At 50.1% G+C, this 24,292-nt stretch overlaps 1 protein-coding gene across 7 annotated transcripts in view; it reads left to right on the top strand.

Annotated features, from left to right (window-relative positions):
- The first annotated feature begins 1,927 nt into the window (after window positions 1–1,927).
- Window positions 1,928–24,292, top strand: part of TFAP2C (transcription factor AP-2 gamma) — a 34,860-nt gene continuing 12,495 nt past the window's right edge. The window contains exons 1-8 of one of the 7 annotated variants that reach the window (XM_082359302.1): window positions 2,677–3,004; window positions 4,583–5,068; window positions 5,181–5,232; window positions 6,451–6,667; window positions 7,247–7,365; window positions 9,359–9,503; window positions 11,638–11,782; window positions 12,084–12,345. In XM_082359302.1, coding sequence (XP_082215428.1) covers window positions 2,957–3,004; window positions 4,583–5,068; window positions 5,181–5,232; window positions 6,451–6,667; window positions 7,247–7,365; window positions 9,359–9,503; window positions 11,638–11,782; window positions 12,084–12,098 — 1,227 coding nt within the window. In that variant the 5' untranslated portion in view covers window positions 2,677–2,956 and the 3' untranslated portion in view covers window positions 12,099–12,345. The other 6 variants (XM_082359300.1, XM_082359301.1, XM_082359304.1 and 3 more) reach the window with 6 other exon arrangements.

The raw sequence follows: 24,292 nt of genomic DNA, 5'->3' as shown, positions 1-24,292 counted from the left end.
TTGTAGCGCTGCTGTCCTCGCAGACGCCTTGTCGCCTCCGGTCTCCGGTTTCTAGTGCCATCCGAGCGGGCTGGGGGCCGGGGTCCAGGGCTTCAAGCGTTGTGGGTTGAGTGCAGGCTCCCTAGGGGGCGACAGAGGGAAGCCAATGACAACCGTCCAGCCCCATATCCTTGATTGTGCGAGGCGAGCGGCGAGGCTGCTCCCCGGGATCCCCACGTTCTGTTTACACTTGGCGGCTGCGAAGCCGCGGAGGGTCGGAGGGGGCACCCTTCCCAGGCCGTGGCTGCCTAAGGGCGCGGCCACGCGGTCACGCGTCTTCGCGCGGCGAGGGGCGGGGGCCTTGGGGGAGGTCTGTCTTGAGTGTGGGAGCCATCGGCTCTCTGCTCTCGGCTCAGAGCAGAAAAGTTGAGCTCAAGGAAGGGCTGAGATTTCCGGCATCCGGACCAGGGCGCGCGCGCGCCTGGGTTCCGTCCCTGAAGCAGAAGCTGTGCGTGTTGGGGTAGAGTCTGCCTGGCCGGGAAGGTTGAGGATTCGTTTGAGCCGCCTTCCCCATCCAGGGCGCAGAAGTCGCGCTCTAGCTTGAGCGCGTGTCCCTTGGAGGGGGGCAGCGTCCAGGTCCAGGGCGCTGGCTTGGGAATGAATGGCCTTTGCTGAGCGGTTCCGAAACCTCTGTGCCCTTGGGGCTCCCTAAACGGAGGTGCGCAAACCCTCGGGGCCCATCGGCTCCCTTTGCCTCCGCCATAGACGCCCCGGGGCTGCGAGGGATTTCCGTCCCTCCGGGTGGCTTTGGCGAGCGCTGCTGCGGAAAGGAAGGGCAGCCAGGACCTGGGGCGGGGGGTTGGTACCTTGTTGCCCAGCCCTGGCCCCAACATGCCCGGCGGTAAAGTTGCAGGCGTGGACGAGACAAGTTGTTCAAGCTGCATTCCCGGCCGGGTCTTCGAGTCAAAGCCGGGGCTAGAAGGCCCAGCGTGGAGGAGAGCTCCTGCGTCACTGGTCTGGGTGTCTGGGGCGTCCAGAGGCTCCGCAACCTCCCTCGAAAGTACCTGGGACCCCAATCTTCCACGCCCAGGGCGCTAGCGTGCCTACCGCGCCGGGTCCGATTCCTGCCCTGAGCAGGTGCCCCCTGCCCCCACTCCCGAGTACCAGGAGCGCTGCTTCTGCGGTTTTCTCTTTTACCCCCCATCCCCCCCACCACGGTGTCTTGAAAGCTAGGTGTTAGGGGTCGTGTGTGCACTGTCTTTGTACTTCCTAGTGCAGAGCCCGCAGACATGCCCGAAAAGCCCCCAGTGGTTTTGCCTCCAGGTTTTGTTCTCACAACTGGTCGGAATATCACCTGGAATCTGTCTACTCTCTAGGGCGAGGGAGAACCTTTCGCTTGGAAGACGCCTATTTTTATTTTGGTTATTTTATTTTAGGCCCATCTCGGTTTAAAGAAATGCTAAAGTTCAAACAAACCCGAGCGGGAGTAGGGAAGCGGTGGGTGCATTCATTCTGTGGTTTGGGAGCAGCGTCCACTCCAGGCCCGGGGCACTAAACTGATAGGTATTGATTATTGCAAAATCGGATTCGGAATCAAATCGAAAGATTCCTTCTCTGATTCCCTGAGAATGTTTAAATTCAGCTCCCGAGAATGAGCGACTTTCCCTTGCAGCAAAAAAAAAAGGTCAATTACAATAATCGGGCCAATGGATTTCGTTTCTTTAAAATGTTTCAGTATTGCGCTTTGCTTTCAAGGTTGGGGGGCAAACGCATGCTGGGGGGAGAGGCAACGTTTATGTGGAAGGAAGTTTCGTTTTCTGCCTGTATCTGCGGACCCCGGGTGCTCACCTCTCCAGCGGGGGGGTGGGGTCCCTCCATGGCCCCTCCCCCTCCCCCCACCTCTTCCCTCGCCCCCGCCTGTGACGCTAGGGTTGCATTCAGCCCCGCACCTCTTTTCTCGGTTGAGCTGAGGCTTCTGAGTGCCTGAACCGTCGGAGGAAGCTGCTGAGCCGGCACCGGGCAGGGCTGGGCCGGGCGAGGGCAAGCGGGTGCCCCCCACCCGCCTCCCGGCCGCAGCCCAGCCTTGGAGATGGAGCTTCGGGCGATGGCGGCGAAACGCGGTTGTCCGAGACTTCGGGGCCGGTGGAGCGGCCCGCCCGCTCGGTGGCGCTTGGGGCCAACTCCCCAGAAGGCCTTCCCACCCCCGCCCCCTCGGAGGACCCCGAGCGCACTGTGCCCACGCCGTGTGGGGGAGGGCGTCGTCCCTCGGAGGGATTGGGACTCCAGCGGCCTGATCCCAGTTTAAACCTTAAATCTCCTTGGAGCGGGTGTTTGGGACGTTTCAGGAGATAGGAGGACCTCAGCTGTTGAGACGTCTTCTGGAGGGTGGGGGAAGGCCCTGTCGGTGAAAGAGGGGGGGCTCTTGGGTTCGGATCCCGGTCCCCAGCTCTGCCAACCTCAGGTGTGTGCTTGGTGAGGGTGACTGATGGATGGCGTGATGGGGGACACTGGCCTCATAGGTTTGCGGCTGTCAGCGAGGTGCGGCCCACTCGACTCCTCTCCTAAGCCCCCCGAGGCGTGGGTCTCCGCGCGGCGCCGGGCCAGGATGCGGGGCGGAGCTAGGCTGGGACTGGCTGGGGGCCGCCCCGCCCGGCGCCGGGGCCTTCGCGCCGGCCCCCGGGGAGGAGTTATGGTAATTTCCTTCTCATTAAGGCGCCCGGATCCCCCGGCTATCGCCTGGACACACACTGCGGGCGCGGCTTTCCCGGTCCCCGGCCGCGGCCTCTACACCCGCGGCGGCAGCATCTATAATCGCGGAGCCGCCGATGCGCGTCCAGTGACCGGGACGGCTAGGCCCGCGCGCGGCGGGGGCAGCGGCAGACGCCTGGCCACCGTGACCCCAATTTTGGATTTACCTCTCGGGGGGTGGGGGGAACCTGGATTTAACTGGCGACTGTTTTGGGGGACGCCGGACGCCATGTTGTGGAAAATAACCGATAATGTCAAGTATGAAGAGGACTGCGAGGTGAGCTGGGCACAAGGGCGCAGCCTGGCCCCGCCCGAGTACAGTCCCGGAGGCGCGGGCCACTGGACCGAGGTCGGGGGCAAGGGCGCAGGAGCAGCGAACAGGCACCCACCGCTCGCCCTTCGATGGGACAGGGTCCACTTCTCCGGACACTCCCTAGTGCGTTTCTCCGGGGTCCCTTTCCTGAATCGGGCCTTTACCTAAATATCCAGTCTCGGGAATGGGGCCTGGAAAGAGCATAGCTTACCACAAAGCTTACCGGCCGGTTTCCTGCGAAGCAAAACAGCCCTTTTCCCCGTTTTCTCGGAAGAGCGCTGGGTCTGCAACTTTTAGAGGTGGCTTTTACGCACGAAACCTCCGTCCAAAGGGGTCAGACGAGGCGACCTGCAGGCGACACCTTTGCGGAGTCTCCTCCGAGGCGGGCTTGTCACCTGCCCCGCTACCCCCTCGGGGAAACAAGAAAACAACCGAAGTTTGGCTTTCCAGAGAAGGGGGGGCGGGGGGGGGCGCTGAGGCCAGATGGGGCCGTAAGCGCTCGGGAGTGCTCCAGCCTGTCGGACAGGTTGAGCTAGAGTTTCGGAGAGTGGGAGGGAGGGAGGCGGCGAGCGGGAAGAGGAAGAAGACGCAGGCGGCGCGAGGCGTGAGCCTGGGCCCCGGGAGAGGGGAGCGGTGGCGGCGTGGACGCGGGAGAGCCGTGCGCCCGCGGGACCTAGAGGGGCTGCCCCTGTTTGCAGGCCCGGGCGCTTCAGCTAGGGGGCGACGGTGCCATAGCTCTCCTGGTCCCCCGCCACCCCTTTGACCCCGGGAACACATGGCGACACGTCCTTTGAGAATTAAGTCGGACAGCCGTGGGGCGAGGGAACGTGCGCAGGCAAGGTTGCCCAATTTTCGGGGCCCTTCGTTCTCTCTCTGCGCCCGATTTGTGGGGAGACTGACGGTGGCTGGGCAGGACGGCGTTATTTGGTCGGGACACAGCTAGCAGGGAGCGCACCCCTGGCTGCGGCGGGCTCCTCCCCGAGTCCCTTGGGCGGCGTTGGGTAGTTGCCCCCGCTAGGGAGGGTCTCTCACCCGGAGGTCTTTGTCCTGAGGGCGTGGAAGGGAGGGTCCCTGGGGCGGGGAAACGGCGCACTTCCTGCGCGGCGCGCATTATCCGCGCCCACCGCTTCCCCACTCTCGGCCGACGACGCCAGCATGTGCGGGCTTGTGAGCGACCGCTCTCTGCGCTGCCTGCAGGTTTTTTCCCAGGACCCCTACCCCAGCTTCTCCCGGCCCAAGGCCTGGGCTTCGGACTTGGAGCCGCAGAATACCTCGGGCGTCAGACCTTCGCCGCGGGGCCCGGAGGGCACGTTCCTCCAGGTCTTTCTCCAGTTTCCCCTTCCTCTGCGGACTCGCGGTTGACAACGAAACCCCCGGGGCACGTTGCTCCCCGGGGCCTTTTGGCCCGAGGGCAGGCCCCGCGGGAGTCGGTCCGGGCCGGTGCGGTGGGTCCCCGGGGGTCACAAGGCTCAGCGCGGGGGCCGCGGGCCGTGCGCAGTAGCGGGGTTTCGTACTAACCGGGTCTCCGTTTCTCTGGCCCAGGATCGCCACGACGCGAGCAGCAATGGGAACCCGCGCCTGCCTCACCTCTCCTCCGCCGGGCAGCATCTCTACAGCCCCGCGCCGCCCCTCTCCCATGCTGGAGTCGCCGAATACCAGCCACCACCCTACTTTCCGCCTCCCTACCAGCAGCTGGCTTACTCGCAGGCGGCCGACCCCTACTCGCATCTGGGAGAAGCGTACGCCGCCGCCATCAACCCCCTGCACCAGCCGGCGCCCACCGGCAGCCAGCAGCAGGCCTGGCCGGGCCGCCAGAGCCAGGAGGGGGCTGGGCTGCCCTCGCACCACGCGCGCCCGGCCGGCCTCTTGCCCCACCTCTCCGGGCTGGACGGCGGCGCCGTGAGCGCCCGCAGGGACGCCTACCGCCGCTCGGACCTGCTGCTGCCCCACTCGCACGCCCTGGACGCCGCGGGCCTGGCCGAGAACCTGGGGCTCCACGACATGGCGCACCAGATGGAGGAGGTGCAGGTGAGCGCCTCGGCCCTGCCCCTCGTGCCCCGACCCGTTCGCCCCACTGCCTCTCTCCTACCCCGCCCAGGCTCCCCCGAACTTAAAGGGAACTTTGTCATTTCTCCCCCAGAATGTCGACGACCAGCACCTACTTCTGCATGATCAGACGGTTATTCGCAAAGGTACGGAGTGAGCGCGAGTTCTTTTCTTCCTCTGGCGTCACACACCCTGTACTGGTTCTTAGCGGTACTGGGAAGTTATTAACTTATTGGTAAGGTAGGGCTTTTGGTATCCGGCTTGGGACATTTGTGGTGGAAGGGAGTGACAGGGGCTCGAGGCAGGTAGGTTTTAGGAGTGAGAAGACCGGGCATTTCTTTAAGATCTGAGTGGGAAAGGATGCTCTCAGGAGCTGCCTCTCAATCTCCGGATTTGTTACTTCGTAGTTTTCCCTTGGCGGGTGTTACTTCTGGAATTCGAGAGTGTTTTTACAATGCTCCAGAAAGAATCCCAGAGTGAGTTAAGGCTGTGATTAAATTTGGAAAACAAGTCACCACATACCTTAGTGGAGTGATCGGTTCTGTGACAACTTTAATTGTTGAATGGGTTGATGTGATTTTATTTCTGATTTCAAATACACACAGGAGTAAGGAGCCTTAATTCTGACCTGCAAGAAGAAGGTGGGACACAGTTTGGCCTACAAAACATACAGCCCTAAAAGCATCAGGCTGGGTGATCTGTCGGGTTTATGCAGGGATGAGGTGGGAGGGGGTTTGGAAAATTGGATTACTTGGGCGAGTGAGTGGCTCATGAAATTAAGTTACATACTGCCAGGATTAACAGTTTAGCTCTGTTGGGAAATGGGGTAATCCTAAATGAAATGTAGTTATGGTCTGTTACTTGAGGTTAAACTGTTTGAAATCAACTGAGGAAAAATGGGTTTTGGGGGAAAAAAAAAGAAAGAAAGAAAACCTCAGAAAATAAACTGAATTTCCCAGTAAACTTGGAACAGGTGTGTTTGTATTTTAAAATTTACTGTGATCAGTTGCACTGAAAGATTTTGCCAGATGATTATGTCCTGTGATTTTGGATATTCGTTGAGTGAGGGGGAAAAAGAAATCTTCATTTATTTAGTTATGAAGTAGTCTTTTGAAAATAAATGTTCTAATTAAACAGATTTTAACAGTGGTTAGGAAATGCAAACCCTCCACGCTTGGGATCTTGACTAACTTCCCAAGGTGTTCAATTGTGAAATTCAGATTCGATTATCTTTGAAGAATATGGATTTAAAAAAATCTGCTTGCAATTTATAGTCCAACAGTGCAGTGTTAGTTGTTCAAAGAGCTCTTTCAGCTTTGGTTAGTGGTTTGTTTGGGAATGCCACTTCTGATCTTCACTCACAGGTCCTATTTCAATGACGAAGAACCCCTTGAGTCTCCCTTGTCAGAAGGAGCTGGTGGAGGCTGTGATGAATCCCAGCGAGGTCTTCTGCTCGGTCCCTGGAAGATTGTCCCTCCTCAGCTCTACATCTAAATACAAAGTGACAGTTGCTGAAGTCCAGAGGCGACTGTCCCCGCCTGAGTGCTTAAATGCCTCATTACTGGGAGGTGTCCTCAGAAGGTACATGGGGACACGTTCTGGGCATGGCGGTTGAATGGGGATGAATATATAAAAGGACCAGGGAGATAGTTTTAACATTTATGGAACTTTTATACCTGACACTGAATTCTCATTGGCTCAGGGAGTTTTAGTACACATCTTCTCTTTTAGAAAGTGCCAAATGTAGAAGGAAGTGTTAAAACAGCGCTAACAAATTCTCATTTGGTTAGAATTTGATTCCTTGTATGAAGTGGTAGCATCTGTATTCAGAGTAGAAGAGCTCCATGGGTCTGGTTCCCCCAGGGAGTTGTTTTTTGGGGGCTGCTGCAGTTTGTACAAGTGAAAATTTATCTGCTCCGTACAACTTGCAATGTTCTGTGATTAAAAAAAAAATAATGTTGGCGATGCTAAGAAAGATTTTTGAATTTTACAGGGATTAACTAAATAAGGATTCCCTGTATCACTCGATTATGAGCCATATAATGTAGATTGTTTTTGACAGATGTCTGTTTTGTTAGTAGCATGTTAGGCATTTAGAATTTTAAAGTGGTTTCTTGAGAAAAGAATTTTTTATTTTATTATTATTATTATTTTGTTCAGAGCCAAATCTAAAAATGGTGGCCGGTCCTTGCGGGAGAAGTTGGACAAGATTGGGTTGAATCTTCCAGCTGGGAGACGGAAAGCTGCTCACGTCACCCTCCTAACATCTTTAGTAGAAGGTCAGTGGAGTTGTGTTTTTGTTTTGCAGTGTTTTTAGTTAGTGCTGTGTTGAGTCTTGAATATTTCTCTAAAGAAAAGGTTAGGGACTTCCTGGCGATCCAGTGGTTGAGACTTCGCCTTCCAGTGCAGGGGGCATGGGTTCGACCCCTGATCGGGGAGCTAAGATCCCACACGCCGTGGGGTGCGGCATCCGCTCCCCCCAAAAAAAGAGGTATAAGAAAAGGTTAAACACAACTCTTAGTCACAAAAGAGAGATGCAAGCGATTTGCCATGCGTTCATTACAATGAATCACAGTCATTTAATCAAATAAGTTAAACATTTAACGATCTGTCTGCTGAAGTATTCTGTTCTGGGTCTCCCAGAAAATCATTGTTAAAAAGAAATTGGTTTTCCTAAGACATCACATTATCAGATGAACCAGTTTTTGAAGGAGGCAATCGATCATTTGGTACACCTTTTTTAAAAAAAGCTGGTTACTGGTGGGCAGCAGGACCGTTTCTAGTTTTTGTAGCTGTGGAATATTGGGATTGTGGTCAGTGAAGAGAAAAGCCCTTGTATACAATGAGACTAGCCCAATTCACAGTTCCTTTGTTCATTTCCCCCATCAAAAAAAAAAAAAAGTAATGGGGCCCACAGATGAGCCCCTCTCCCCAGTCCTAAGATAGTTAGGATGTGACATTTCAGTTTCTTGAATGGGCCTGCACCCCGAACCTGGAAAGTAGCCAAGAATGCAATACGGCCTTTTACAAAGTGGGCGAGGGAAAAGTGAAATAATTATTTTTCAAAACAAAACAAGCTCGTTGTTACTGCGCACAGGAAAACGAGTTGATGAACACGGAGGGGCTTATCCTTAAGCCTGGAGCGGCCGCCAGCACCTCGCCCAATCAGCAGGGCGCTGGGCCCCGGCTCGGGGCGGGGGGAGCCAATGAGGGGTGGTCTCCTGGTAGCCAGGCAATCTTTTGAACACTTTCTTTCCCTGGTCTAAATGGCGCGACTGCGGTGCTAAAAGAGACTTGGCAGGGCCCTGCTCTACCTTTTTACGAGTGTCTTTGGAGGTCAGGGCAAGGAGAAAGGAGCTGCCTGGCCTGTTCGATGCTGTTGGGGACCAGCTGTCCTGCATGGAGAATGGTGGATTCTGCATTCGTGGAGCATAAATGCGGCTCCCCTAGGTTTCCTTACCAGCCAGGCAGGGGTGCTTGAATGAGAAAGCGTGTGCCAGAACAATGGTTCTCAGATGTTGATTTAGTGAGTCGGGGAGGGAAGTGGGGATGGTGGGTGGGGTCCACCATCTGGGTTTGTAAAGCTCTAGCAGCCCCAAATCTTGGAACCAGAAAGAACCCAGCGCCTCGGGTGGGAAATGACACCCTCCCCTCGTTTTTCTCCCTCTGTGCCCCCCAATACCTGAGACAGGAGGGTAGGTAGGGCTCCTAACATTTCCAGTAGGAAACACTCCTGCTTCTCTTTCTTAAAGCAACATTCTAGAGACTTACCTCCACCAGTAATGGGGCGCCCTCATTTAGAAACAAAGTTCCGTGTCAAAGACTTTTGTCCCAGTTTCATAAAGAAAAGTGACAGTTTGCTTCTTTGTCAGTCATGCTCACCCCCCCTAAGTTTTCCGACTTATGCACTACCGACGGATGCTGGGTGCTGTTTTATCAGCGAGAGGAAGCATGGGTGTGTGTTTTCATCTGCTCAGGTTGGGCAGAGGACTGGGGTAACATCGTTTAAATACAGTTAAAATTTTCAGGCTTTTTTTTTTTTTTTTTTTTCTTTCTCGCATTGTATGATTCCACCTTAGGGGAGAGTACCCACTGAAAGTACCCAGGAAGTTCTGCTTACCGGCTGGATTGTTGTCCCCTTGTATGATTTCATTTTAGAATGCAAAATGACTGCTAGACCAATACCGATAGTGCTGGAAAAAGAGGGAAGGGACAGTTTGCCGTGGGGACCACAGCGGCCCTAAAGTCTGTTGCCATTGCCGATTATTCTAGGTGAGGCTGTTCATTTGGCTCGGGACTTTGCCTATGTCTGCGAAGCAGAATTTCCTAGTAAATCCGTGGCCGAGTATTTAACCAGACCTCATCTCGGAGGACGGAATGAGATGGCAACTAGGAAGAATATGCTGCTGGCTGCACAGTGAGTATCCAGGCTTGAGAATTTGATGCCCTAATGCTCTGACCTTGCAGCTGAGGGGCCAGCACAGTCCCTGGTGCTCAAGGAAGAAAGGCCCTTAAGTAAGTTAGGGTGTTGAGCAAAAGGAAATGGCAAGGAGCATCTTTTACAGAGTCAAATGAGAGTAACATTTTGTAGGATTTAGAAGAATTAGAACAGTGAGTGTATTGCTCAGAATGAGTGTCTTTGAGCTGTTTACTTATTCAGCTCAAACTAGTTAAGCTACTCTTTCATTACCTTATTTGCATGTCTTAACAAAAATGTGTTGAAAACAATTTATTTTATCACATCCAGTCAAGATCATGTGCCTTCTGCCTCCTGATAACAAGATGTTTTTGCTTTTTAAAATGTAATGATCGGGTTGGGCGTGTAGGAGACGAGGGCAAATTAAATGTCTCAAAACGACTTAATGCAGCTGAGGGATTTCTCATAGAAACCAAGAGTAAATGGATTTTAAAATCACGGTAAATGAAGCAGAACTAGTCAAGTGGGAAATAGGGCAAAAGACAGCACGGTGAACCAGCCTGTATCGAAAGAGTGAGTTTCAGGGAAATGAATTCAGGGTTCTTGACAGAATTGGTTTAAGGAACCAGTCTGCATCAAATAAAGCTAGCCCTTACTCTCCTGGGCTGGAATTCTGACTCCACCTCTAACCAGTCCTGGTGACCTTGGCCAGTTGATTCTGGCATTAATCCTTTTATCTTTTCTAATTGCAGTGAGGATTAAATAAGATAGTACTCAAAAGAGTTTAGTTCAGGGCTTCCCTGGGGACGCAGTGGTTAAGCATCTGCCTGCCAATGCATGGGACACGGGTTCAAGCCCTCATGCCGCGGAGCAACTAAGCCCGTGCGCCACAGCTACTGAGCCTGCGCTCTAGAGCCCGCAAGCCACAACTACTGAAGCCCACGTGCCGCAACTACTGAAGCCCACTCGCCGAGAGCCCGTGCTCCCCAACAAGAGAAGCCACTGCAATGAGAAGCCCACGCGCCACAACGAAGAGTAGCCCCCGCTCGCCGCAACTAGAAGAAAGCCCGCGCAGCAACGAAGACCCAGTGCAGCCAAAAATAAATAAAAAGAGTTTAGTCCAGGGCCCAGTACAGAATAGGTGCTAAGTGCAGCAGCTGGCTATTGCTATTAGTTTAAAATCTACTTCCTTGGCCAGCCCCAAATTCTCTTTGCCTCTAGGTGTCATCCCCACAGTAGTTTGTGCTCTTTCCCTGTCACGGCCTAGCTTGAACTCAGTGGTGTGTGTTGACTGTCTTTCACAGGCAAGTGTGTAAAGAATTCACCGACCTTCTCAATCAAGACCGAACTCCCAACGGGAACAACCGGCCCACCCCGGTCCTGGAGGCCAGCATGCAGAACTGCTTGTCTCATTTCAGCCTGATCACCCACGGGTTTGGCAGCCGGGCCATCTGTGCTGCTGTATCTGCCGTGCAGAACTACGTAAAAGAAGCCCTGATGGCCATAGACAAGTCCTGCGTGAGTCCCGGAGATCAGAGTCCGGCCGACTCCAGCAAAGCCCTGGACAACATGGAGAGGCACAGGAAGTAAAACAGGGGTGAGCCGAGGGCCGAAGAGTCCGGAAGGAAAAGGGCTCCAAAACCGGTTTCGACCAGGACAAACTGGGAACCCCGCTTGCCTGGGGGACAGAGTTTGTTATCCACCTTCCCATGAAAAGGGCCTCCGTCGATTTCCAGATCTTCACGTGCCCTCCTGGATTCCTTAGTATTTAAGGAGTGCTGAAGTGTCTCCTAAACTCTGGACGAGCTATCAGGAGGTGACAAGTGCTGGTTCTTTACCCGTTAAGCTGATATTTTATTTTTTGGAACCCCATTCTTCCTTTCTCTGAAAGTGGTGCTACAAGTTTTGGAAGCTTTTACATAAATTCCCTGGGCTAACAAAAACCCCCACACACATAGCTGTTGAAATGTCAAATTGATGTGATTCAGATCCACAATAAGGTTCAGTGTTAAAGTAAAAGTATTTATGTACCCTCTTCAGTCTCATCCTACATACCACAGGAGGCAAGGATTCTATCCGCTTAAGAACTGGTTAATAGGTGATATTTGACACACTTTAAATCCCTTGTTCACAGGGACCCTTCGGGTTTTACGAAACTTGTAGAAGCAAAGCCTGCTGATGATTTTATGTTTTTCTTTTTAAGAAAAAAACAAAACAAAACTTTGAAAGTTAACTCTTCAAATAGGAGGAGACTCTTTGAAAAGACATGTTCCTTTAAGGTACGGAAGCTTTATTTTGCGTATTTATTTCACATCTTGGTGTTTCGAGAAAACTTGAAAAGGGGTGGGCATGAAGCATTTTTTTTTTGCTGTCTCTCATCCCAAGTCCCAGAGGAGATTCTGTATTTTGAGAAGCTGCGTTGAGTGTACAGATTTTATTTATGCATAATTTAATGGGGTCTGTAAATACGGGTGCACTTCTTATGACTTTTTGAGAAATGGGATTCAACTTTAATATTAGCTTTTAAAGGTGACGGGGTAATCTAAGACACATCTTTAGGCTTTATTCATATGTACACAGGGTATTAAGAGTTAAGAGGATCCTGAGCGCTGTTCTCGACTCTGGAAGACTCTACTTTAATTGAAGCTGTCTGTTCACAAAGCAATAACTTTTGTCTTATTCCTGTTGGGCTGACCCCGAAGATGAGTGTGAAGTACAGTGTGTGTGGGTGAAAACGGAGTTTTGGAATTGAACTCCTTGCCTGTAAATGTTCCCTAAATAATTGTTATGTATATGAAACCTGTATAATAAAAAGAAAGTATTCTCAATAGAAGCTGTGAAAGTCTGGTTGTAACTTGATGTGTGTTTTTTTAATCTTCTAAGAGGAGTGGAAGAATGGCAGAGCTAATTTCTGGTTTGACTGTGGCTTAGTTAATAAGACGGAGCAGGAAATCTCTGTGCCAAGGGGAATCTGGAGTTTCATTTTGTCTCTCTTGGAAGACTGCTCTATTGTGCCACGTCCCGCACTCATCAGCGGTTCTTGACTGTGTATGGTACCATCTTCCCCAACACAAGGGCTGTTGGGAGATGTGTGAGGGATGGTTGATTGACAACAAGAGAGGAATCCGCAGTTTGGGAATCATGTCTCTTGTGTAAGGCTGCTCGGTTGAGAAACACTGTACTTATGGTGAAGTTGCCACCTCAAAATTTTGAGAATGGAAATGAGATGATTGTTGGTAAATCCTTGGGCAGATCCTCCTTGGGAGGACTTGGCATTCAGTCAAATGCAAGCAGTGGCGGTGTGGTAGGTGCTCTGAGTGTTTTCAATCAATCGAAATTCTCCATCGTAACATGATTATGCACATCTATCCAAGGGATCCTAATCATTTTGTCTGCTGGGCAGATCAGAGGTTGGGTCTCTGTACTTGCGGAGCAGAAGAGACTGGTAGGGCTTGTGTACTTGCTGGATGTTTGCAAGGATCTTGGATGCACACCGACAGTCCTTGATTTCAAGTTGAAGTGGCCTGGCACATCCTCCAGGAAGTGATATGTTTATAGTTTGGCATGAGTGGCTGCGCTTCAACATTGGATAAGGCTATTGCTTCAACTCCAGTCTCATAATCCTTAATTCATAACTCTCTACCAAATGGTCAGCAATTCCTGATTTAATGTTGGCATTGGATGTTGTTAAGTAATTTAAACTCTGCCAGCCTAATACTTTGCTCTTGGCAGCCTGTTCTTGGCTGCTGAACATTCCCATTAAGTTGGATTTATCTGGCTGATATGTCAGGATCACAACTGCTTTGCTTTAGAGCAGCAAAAAGGTCTCATATTGGCAGTTATTTCTCAGTCAAGACGTGAGACGTTGGGTGCTAAGAGGAAGTTATGGGGGCAAAGGGCCAAAGGAAAAAGGACTATTTTCTTATCGGCGCCTTCACTTGCTTTGGGACTAGAGTCTGGCTTTGAGGAGTTGTGCTGAATTGCAGTGCAGACAATGTTCTGGAATCAACCCAAAGTCAACCCAGGATTGGAGTGAGTCATAAGCAGGGCTTATGCCTGGCTCAGCGCTCAGCTCTCCTTTTTCCTCACTCCCACTGGACACCGGAGGACAGCTACCGGGTTCCTGGGTCCAGTGCATGATAACAGGTTTTACTTCCCAACACTCTGAGCTGGTGCCATGGAGGACAACCAAGCACCCTCATGAGGTCGCTACCGAAACACCGGCTGTCTTGGCTTTCCCATCGGTGAGAGAAGGGTTTCCTGCCCTCTGAGCACTTCCACCTCCCAGGACCATCAGATCAATGGACTCTTGTTTTTCCCAGGGGCCAGCGTTTTTGTTTCAAGTCTTGTGTTGGTAGGAATTATATTCCTTTCTCCCTTCTCCCTTCACCCTGTGCCGTTGTTGCCGGCTGGCTCTTTGACAGGTTGGGCTTGCTTTTTATGAAGACACAAGATGCTGCTGAAGTCTTTGCCCTCTGGGAGAAGAAATGAAGATGCTCCCTTTTTTTTCCTGGTTGCACTGAAGGAAAACCATTGTCTGAAGGCACGTGCGGTCTAACGTTTATTTATGAGAGGGACTCAGCAGGACTGACTCTGCGTCTGTAAACTGGATACCTGCCCATCCTGGTACCTGGCACCTTGGAGGTGCTCGCCTGCCTCACAGACACTTAGAGGTTCTCTGGAAGGTCAGAGGGTGTTTTCAATAGCACTTGATGGTTGTCTTATCTCCCAAGTGCACGCAGTTTTAAGTTGTGAGTTAGGAAAGGGACGGTTAGTCTGTTTCTCATTTGAAATGATTTCATAACAACCATCATTCTTTTCTCTTTGGGGGTCTAGTGTCAGGGTGAGGTCTGAGACCTGAAGTTCCTGTATTTGGATGTTAAAAAACAAAACAAGATAAGGTCATGGATGGGTGAGAGACAGAGAAACTCCTTCTAAGGCCCAGCAGTGGTGGGGATGCGGGAGCCCACTGCCTATTTCGCGGGGTAAGTGTTGGTTACCAGCTGTTGTGGATTCCTGTACAGGTTGCTGTGACTTCCGAGGACTTCGGGTACAGGTCCTCCTTGACTGGCGATGGGGTTAAATCCCAATAAACTCATCATAAGTTAAAAATAGCTTTAGGTCAAAAGCATATTTATTGTACATCAACTATACCTCCATTTTCTTTTTTCTTTTTTTTTGGCTATACTGCGCAGCTTATGGAATCTTAGTTCCCGGGCCCTGGCAGTGAAAGCACTAAGTCCTAACTGCTAGACTACCAGGGAATTCCCTATACCTCAATTTTTAAAAAAATGTATTTAATTCACTTAACCTATCAAATGTTATAGCTTAGCCTCGCCCACCTTAAACCTGCTCAGAACACTTAAATTAGCCTACAGCTGGGCAAAATCATCTAACACAAAGCTTATTTTATAGTAAAGGGTTGAATATCTCATGTAATTTGTTGACTACTCTACTGCAGGTGGAAACCAGGATGGTTGGGTCCGGAATGGTTGTGAGTGTATCGGTCACTGACCCTCATTGCCACTGCCCAGCATCACGAGAGGGTATCACTAGCCCAGGAAAGGGCAAAATTCAAATTTCGAAGTATGGTTTCTACTGAATGCATGTCATTTTTGCACCATGGTTAAGTTGAAACCTAAGTCAAACCACCATAAGTCAGGGACTGTCTGTATTTCTCTAGTCTTTTCCTTTTCCCGGGGTGTGTTGGGGTAATGAAGTGGCAGTTTAGTTTGCCTTCCTTTACAGCAGGTGGAGAACCCAGGAAATAGCCGCCCTTGGCTGCAAGGGGAAGAACAGTCTGAGGTTCCTTTAAGCACGTTTTCCAGGTGTTTTCCAGGTGAGGGAGCTTTCTCTTATCCCTGGCATGGCAGTGACTGTCGGCCAATGCCTCTCTATCTGTTTGAGCTCAGTGGGCGGTGAGGCTTTTCCCTTTAGTTGGAGACAAGAAAGGTTTGCTTTCGAAATTTCGCTGCCGCAGTGCACGAGTGTGCTCTTCCCAGGGGTAGCTGTTGCTTCTTGATGATCTGATCATTATTGACTTACCTTTCTCAGATCTCAGATAACACTGAATTTCTCTTCCAGTTGACAGTCTTCATTTGCTTCTCTGAAATCTGCAGCCTACCAGGCTGGGAGGCTTGGTGACACTTGGAGCCATCAAAACCTGACCCCTTCCTGGTTTTGCCAGCCCAGGCTGGCATTATGCCCAAGGTCCACTCATGCATGGTGTATCGAGCCTTTGTCCGCTAGCAACACAACATAATCTTCTGCAGAAATAAACCTGACCTCATGATTTTTGAAAATTACTATTACATTGGAGTCCATAGTTTGATGGAATGCTCAGTTATTTTTCGCACCATCATAAATACTAATTTCCCTGCCTCTTTCGGATAACATCTCGATGCGGGAGATGGGTAGAAGAAAAGCGTGGAAACTGAGAAGAGTTGAAAGGCATAACTCCAGGGACCTCTTCGGAAGAGCTTTGTTAAGAATGTTTACAAGGTCAAATCTCAGTGGGTTTGTTTTTTCTTTCTTCCGGTCGCCCCCTGAAGCTTCTTGGTTTTAGTTCCCAACCAGGGGTTGAACCCAGGCCCTCGGGCCCTTTGCAGTGAGAGCGCAGAGTCCCAACCACTAGGCCACCAGGGAATCCCCTTGGTTTTCCTTTTTTTTTTTTTCTTTTTCATGACACATCGAGTGTTCCTTGAGGCTTCCCAACATTTTCCAAGGAAAGATCTTAGTCTTAAGGAATGATCCTCACAGGTGAGAGTATGGGAGTTGGATGGGTTGAAGAGGGTATCCTGGCGTCTGGCCCTTACTGAGATTAGAAGGCCTTTGGGACTTCATGGGTGTTAGGGGTTGAACTGTATCTCCCCAAAAGGTATGTCCTAGTCCTAAGCCCTATACCTCAGTTGTGACCTTATTTGGAAATAGGCTTGTAATTAAATTAAGATGAGGTCATGCTGGGGTCCAGTGGGCCTTAATCCCATATGACTTGTGTCCTTACAAAAAGAGAAGAGGCACAGACACACGAGGGGAGAAGGCCACGTGAGGTCAGAGGCAGAGATTGGAGGGATGCAGCCACGAGGGTTGCTGGCCACCTCCTGAAGATGGAAGAGGCAGGGAGGATTCTCCCCTACAGATTTCAGAGGGAGCGTGGCCCTGCTGACACCTTGACTTGGATGTCTACCTTCCAGATGTGTGAAACAATAAGTTTCAGCTGTTTTAAGTTGCCCAGTTTGTGGCACTTTGTTATGGCAGCTCTAGGAAATGAATACAATTGTTAAGTTATTTTCCCTTTGCTCTTTCTTCCCATTGATCTTTCTGTGGGTTCTTTTCTAAACATGCGTATCATATCTGCACAAAGAATGAGGAAGCCACCTCCGTGGTCTAACCACTGGGCCAGGTCCAGTTAACATCATGGAGACTCTTCAGTGTTAAATGAATCATCATTTTCCTGCTTGTACCTTCTTAACAGCTACGTTGATGCATGGTGCTGTTGCCTGGTGGCAACTGCATTAGGTGGTGACCTGATCTTTCATCTTCTTGGGGAGAAGTCACCCCAACATCCCTGTCCAAAGCAAATTCAAAACTCTGAGAGGTCCATTTCACTTCTTCCTTCTACTTGTTTCATTTCACTGGGTACCTCTGGGTATCCCAATATTGACCCCTGAGAGCAATGGCTGCTAAACTTGGCAGGTCATCAGAAGTCCTTGGAAGGATCAGATATTGAGGTCCTTCTGTTGCCTTTGACCTACTGAATCAAAAACTCTGGGCCTAGGGTCTAGGAATCTATTTTATTAAAAACAAACTTCTCTTGGCGATCTTGATGGTGAGCTGAGTTGAGGAACCACTGCCTTCCAGGATCTTGTAGCTCTAACGTTTTGTTGAGTCACATCCCTTCTGGATGCTGTGTCCTCAGCATCTTCTCCAGGTGATGTGCTCCGGCTCTTAGAATCTTAGATGCACACGGTGATCACGGAGAACTTGGGACACATTATGGTTCAACTGTCTGGCTTCTCCAGTGGACTCTAAGTGCGCGATGGCAGGCACCAGGTCCATCTTGCCCTCCAGAGTCTCACCACGCACTAAATAGCCCAATGCCCAGCACAGGGTATTTGTTCAATAAAATATGTTGAATCCTGGGGCCGAGCTGGGTGAGAGTGGGGTTTCTGCAAACAGCCCTTCCCTGGAGACACTTCATTGCTCAGGGCCACATAGGCATCCAGAATGACCCACCAGAAGGTGTTTCATCCTCTGTTCTCCTGAGCTAAGCCAGCACACATGGCGGGGGAGTGTTCTTCTTAGGGAAGATGTGTATTAGGATTGAGTAGGCAGTGCCTCTTTCTACCCGCTGCCCTTTTTCAGGGTCTGAAATCTGTCTTGTTATGTTGGGGATTCTGACATCATTCTTGGATACTGAGAGTCGGCCTCTTCCTGTTCTCACTCTCAGCCAAGGTGGGGTCGATGTGAATCAACTGTCACTTTGGAATCAAAGAATCTGGTCCAGGTTTGAGACATGGCTGAGGCTGAGTGCTCTGTTCCCAAGGCAGATCGGCCTGGTTGGGGTCAGACTCAGCCACTTCCTGCTGTGTGGCCTTAGGCACGGTGCTTCACTTCTCTGAGCCTCCTTTGCCTCACCTCAAAACTGGAATCTTAGTTGCCCTCCCATGAGGATGTTGGGAAGATGAATGAGATGATGATGGGCCACAGGGTACAGCACCCTGCCTGGTGCCTGGTTAGTGCTTGGTAAACAGCAGCTGCTGATATTATGAACTTTTCCCATGCCAAAAGAATTTGTAAACTGTCAGGAGACCTCCTGTGCCTTAAATGACCCAGGAAACCTGCAACTGGCATTTGGGCTAGGAGCTTGCCTAGCTCATACTTAGCTGCTAATACCCCGTGCACCACTGCTAGCCTCGGCCCTGGGTTTGGTGGCATCACCAGCATCTTTTCTACAATAGCTGCTGTTCTGATGCACTGGGGTCGGCTCCAGCCTGCAGAGACCCCCTGTCCTCTGCCTCAAACTTGATGACAAGTTGGAACCCATCATCTTACAGAAAACTCTTAGAACTTACATAACCTTTTACAAGACCAAATTGATACAGTTTGGTGAGGGAGCCTACAGATGCTAAGCTTTTCAACTCTGGGACTTATCTCCTAAGCAGTCATTGATTCACTTCATCAATAAACACCCAGAAAGCACCTGTTTCAAGTCAGCCAGTCTTCTCGGTAGTGGAGCAGCAGACAAGCATCCAAGACAGATGAAGCCCCCCGAGCTTACTCCTCAGTAGGGGGGCCAGACGTGGATCCAACACATAAGTAAGGAGAGAAGTTTTGAGGACGCTAAGTGCCACGATGCAAATAAAACGGGGACTAGAGATAGAGAGGAGGTGCCGAAAGAGGTGGTGGGCAGTCCCTTAGCTGGGGTGGTCAGGGAAGGCTTCTTGAAAGAGGGGACATTTTAACTGAGCCTTGAATGATGGGAGTGGGCCAGCCACAGAGGCCCGAGGTGGAAAGGAGCTCAGGGATGGGGAGAAGGCCAGGGCAGCAGCATGGAGTAAGAGGAGGGGGAGGTGTGACAGGGAAGCAGGAGTCAACTCATGGGGCTTGGCGGCCGCATTAAGGGGTTTGAATTTAATTCCAATTGGAATTTGATTTGAAGCAAGGAAGAGAAGGAATCTTAGCTTTTAAATAGACGATTCTGGGCTTCCCTGGTGGCGCAGTGGTTGAGAATCCGCCTGCCAATGCAGGGGACAGGGGTTCGAGCCCTGGTCCGGGAAGATCCCACATGCCGCGGAGCAGTTAAGCCCGTGCGCCACAACTACTGAGCCTGCGTGCCACAGCTAATGAAGCCCACGTGCCTAGAGCCCGTGCACCGCAACAGAGTAGCCTCCGCTCGCAGCAACTAGAGAAAGCCCGCGCGCAGCAACGAAGACCCAACGCAGCCAAAAATAAATAAATAAATTTATTTAAAAAAAAATTTTTTTTTTTTACCTGTTTCCTAACTTTGGAATCAGTGCAGTTTCTCACCTGAAGCAATTTTCTGGAGCACAGGTGAGGGACAGTAGGAGGCTGGCCCTCCGCCCGCATTCCGCATTTCTTTTTCTCTTTGGCCAGGAATACTGATTTTCTGTGAGCGGAGACTTCGATTGTTCCCCCACTAACATCCATGCATATTCTTTTTCTCACAAGACAGAAGAAATTCAGTGGTGGCAGGCACCAACCATTTAAGAAAATCTTCAGAAAGACAGAATTTTCTCAACTCTTCCCTTTTAATTGCTGTTTTCCCTATCCATTGTTGCTAACTCGTTCTAGCTGATGACAGAATGAATTTAGGTGTCACAAACAATTCCATTTTTATTGTTGACAAAAGTAATACACATCACATGCCGCTACACACTTAGAATATCCTTGGGAGGACAGATGAGGGCCCATGAAGAGGCTGCCCTGGGCGGGGGGCTTGGAGGCTGAGACCAGGGCTAAGGGTCTGGGGTGGCCAGGAGATGGGTCTTCCACTCTATGTCATTTTGTCCAGCTTGAATGTTTTAACTTGAATGTGGTGAAAACCAACAAAACCTGCTTGCAAACCTAAAAAATAAAATAAAATAAAAACCCTAGGTTTAGTAAAAACACTGAAAAAATAACATCTGGGGAATTCCCTGGCAGTCCAGTGGTTAGGACTCCACACTTTCAGTGCTGAGGGCCCAGGTTCAATCCCTGTTCAGGGAACCACGATCCTGCAAGCTGTGCGGTGCAGCCAAAAGAAAAAAAAAAAAGGAAGAAAAAAAGAAAATGCAGAATAACCATTTAAAAATAAATAAATAAATTAATTAATTAATTAAATCTGATGCTTACTGTAACACAAAGAACCTACAGAAAACACACCTGCACCATGTTATTTAATTCCCTAATAACCCTATTTTAGCCCATTTTGCAGATGAGGCACCAGAGGCTCAGACAAAGGTAAGGAAGTTGCTGAAGTTCTTACAGCCAGTAAGCCGCAGAGCCGGCTTCCAGAGCAGGCCTGGCTGTGTCTGGGGGTGGCGCTTCTGACCCAGTGCTGTCCTGTCCCCAGATGGTAAGATATTACATTACTGAGCACTCAGTATGTGCCAGCCACTGTTTTAGACCCTTTTCATATTAAACTAATTTACTCTTCCCGACAACTGTAGGACGTACGTATTACAGCCCCCATTTTACAGATGGGGAAACTGAGGCTCCGAGCCGTGAGTTGCCTGCGGGAGTTTCCTCACTTGGTGGACGGGCAGCCCAGACTGCCAGTTAAGCCAGTTAAGGTATTCTCCCATCCATCCAACCATCCATCCATCCTTCCATCCATCCAACCATCCATCCATCCAACCATCCATCCTTCCATCCATCCACCATGCTAGTCCCTGGGTATATAAAGTGAACTAAAGCTGCCCTGGACCCTGCCTTGTGGAGCCCACAGTTCCAGACATCAGTCCAACCATCACAGGCACATGTAACTTCCAACTTGGAGTCCTCTGCGTGGTGAAAGGATGGGGATCCAGCGGAAATGTCACTGCCTCAGTAGCTTTCACAATAGAAAAAAATTTTTTTTAAATTTAATTAATTAATTAATTTCTGGCTGCGTTGGGTCTTTGTTGCTGCGCGCGGGCTTTCTCTAGTTGCGGCAAGCGGGGGGCTACTTTCCATTGTGGTGAGCGGGCGTCTCATTGCGGTGGCTTCTCTTGTTGCAGAGCACGGCCTCTAGGCGCGGGCTTCAGTAGTTGTGGCACGCAGGGTCGGTAGTTGTGGCTCGCGGGCTCTAGAGCGTAGGCTCAGTAGTTGTGGCGCAAGGGCTTAGCTGCTCCGCGGCATGTGGGATCTTCCCGGACCAGGGCTTGAACCCATGTCTCCTGCATTGGCAGGCGGATTCTTAACCACTGCGCCACCAGGGAAGCCCCTTCAGCAAATATTTATTGAGTCCCTATGATGGCGGGAGGAGGGGGAAGCAAGGGTTGGGCTGGGGCTACAGCAGCACATCAAATAGAGACAAGCTCTCTGCTCTTATGATTGGACACCCACCAGAGCTCCAAGACGGGCCAGCCACGGGGGCCCTTATTACTATGACTATGATTACTATTATTATTATTATAAACTGGGGCCCACAGGAGGAAATGCAAATGGTGTACAGAGGTGAGTGCATTTCCCTCCCACCCCTGTCTCCCTGGCTGGAAACAAATCTCATTACCAATTAGGTGTGCATAAGGAGATATTTTAGGCACATACACACAATTACATGTATTTCTTTTTTAACCCAAATGGTGGCATTTTGTACACACAGTCTGGTACCTCGCTCTTTTCACTTAGTTTATCACGTTGATGGTTCCTTACCAGTTCATATAGAGCTGCCTTGTTTTGCAAGATGTCCTTTTGTGGGTGATGTTCAGATAATTCATCCTGTTCTGATGGGGTTTAGGACGTTTCCAGTCTCCAGTGGATATAAACAAGGCAGCGGGGAGCACACCTGTTCACAGGCCGTTTCACATGGGTATTTATTTGCAGATTCCCGGAACCAGAGTTTTGTCCCTGCAGTCTACATGAACAGGCCTGCTGGGGTTGGGGACGGTGCTTTACGTGGAGTGTTCAAGGAGTCTCACTGAGGAGGTGACACTGGGGCTAAAGGGCTGGGAGGGATCATGTAAAGCTCCCAGGACTGGGCCTCAGCAACATTTACTGAGATGTGAGAAGACTCAATATTACCGCTTTTGTGCAAGTAAGACCCGGAAAGTCAGTCACAGGGAAGGAAAACCCGTGGAAGCTGCCCTCGGCTTCTTTTAGCTGGGACCCTAGACACTAAAGCAGGGCCCCCTGCGGCCGACCCTCCCCTGGAGGTGGCCGGTCTTGGAGCTCCGGTGGATGTCCAGCTCAGGATGAATTTCATACTAGTTCTGAAGCCTGACACCTCCAGATGCCCTGTCACACTAGGACGAGGAGTCAGAGGAATGGGCACACTGAGGCGGGCTGGCGTTGTCTTGCTCAGAATTAAAAATTCCTCAAGCTTACAATGCAGAGAAGGTGGAGGTGGGGTGAGCCCAAGGGTGGGGCTCATTAGAACTTTATTGACTGTCAACAGTGGAAGGAACCTTAGAGGTCATTGGCTAAACCACTGATCTGGAAAAACAAAATTTGTTTAAATGGTAAATTCCTTTTATGCCCTTGAAGTGGTTATTTAAAAGAATTACAATAATAACAAGTATTGTTTACTTATCACTTATTATGCACCAGGGTCTAGGCCAAATGTTTTACATCCATTATTTCTTTTCAATCTTCCAAATAACCCTCCAGAGAGATACTATCCTTATCTGTGCAGTAAGTGAGGCTGAGGGTGGTGGCCTCGAGTCCCCTGGCTGAGATGGGGTCCCGGCTGCCTCCCTCTGACTCTGGGAAATGGGATTGGAAATTCCCAGGTCTTGTTTTTCCAACCTCCTGTTTACAGTTGACAAAAGCGAGAACCAGCCAGGAGGATTCATTGTGTGACCAAGAGACAAAGTTAAGAGAAAGTTAAAGATCCTGGAAGTACAATTCCTGGCCCAAGAGAGTGTACACATCTCTATGGTTCTGATGATCCCGCATGCCATATTGGCCCGCAGAGAGAATGATCCAAGAAACACCCACCAGCACGATACAAGGGCTGGGTCTCCAGTTGTTTGCCAAATTGGAGTTCTGTATTCTTAATTTTTCTAGTCTGATGGGTAGAAAAATACCCCATGATTACAATGAATGCATTTTAAAGAAACCTACCAAATGTTGGTGGGCCACACTCACCCTCCTCCCCAATGATCTACAATGTGGAGCTTCAGGTTCTGGTTTACCTCTATTTTATTTTTAGTATAAATTTATTCATTTGTTCATCTTTGAACTCAATAGTGCTGTGTGCCAGGCACTGTTCTAGGTGCTGGGGACGCTTCAGAAAATCTCCCTTAGATCCGTCAGACGGAATACAGCCCCGCCTACATCTGGATTCCATACTTCTAGTCTCCAGAAAGGTTAAATTCTGTTGTGGCTTCTATCTATGCTTAAAAGTCGATCAGAGTTGGGATGTATTTTGAAGGTAGAACCAAGAGGATTTGCTGATGGGTGGGATGTGATGTGGGAGGGAACTCGAGGAGTCCAGGCTGGTCCAAGGTTTTTGTTCTCAGTGTCTGGAAGAATGACAGGAAATCAGGAGCACGTTTAGGAAAGAAGATCACAGGTTCCTCTTTGGAGAGACTGAGTCTAAGGTAACTATCAGACATCCAAGTAAAGGCCATCATGCATAAGTTCCCACCTGCCCTTTATTTTGATTATTTTTTTTGCTTGAGGATATTTCCTGTAGATCTTTACAAGGCGATACATAAAGAAGTGCCTCGCTCTTTTTTGTAGCTGTATAGTATTCTGTTGTATAGATGAACCGTTTATTCTATCATATGGAAGGACCAGAACTGGGCATGTTTTCAAGTGATTAGATGAATGAAATTACGTATGATGGTTTGTTCTTCCATGACAAACATGTTTTTGAGTGTTTACTGTGTGCTTGTGCCTGTGAGGAATCTGACAGCAATAACTTCATCAGGGAGGTCATCTGATGCAGTGGGGGAGGGGCTGCAGTTTCCAATCCACACTCTGTGAAATGGGTTGTTGTATTATCTGAAGAAATAACCGACACGAAGCCCCCAAAACAGTATTTTGATGCAGGCACCCAACGTGTGATATCACCGGCTACCATTTCTTATATAAGCATGTCCCAGAAGCCTGAGAGGCGCAGGGTGTTCTGTAAATACGAG

This window comes from Balaenoptera borealis (assembly GCF_965194805.1).
Source record: "Balaenoptera borealis genome assembly, chromosome: 16".
NCBI classification, from domain to species: Eukaryota; Metazoa; Chordata; class Mammalia; order Artiodactyla; family Balaenopteridae; genus Balaenoptera; species Balaenoptera borealis.
Note: the sequence above shows the minus strand (reverse complement) of the source record. Positions and strands in the feature narration are given on the sequence as shown.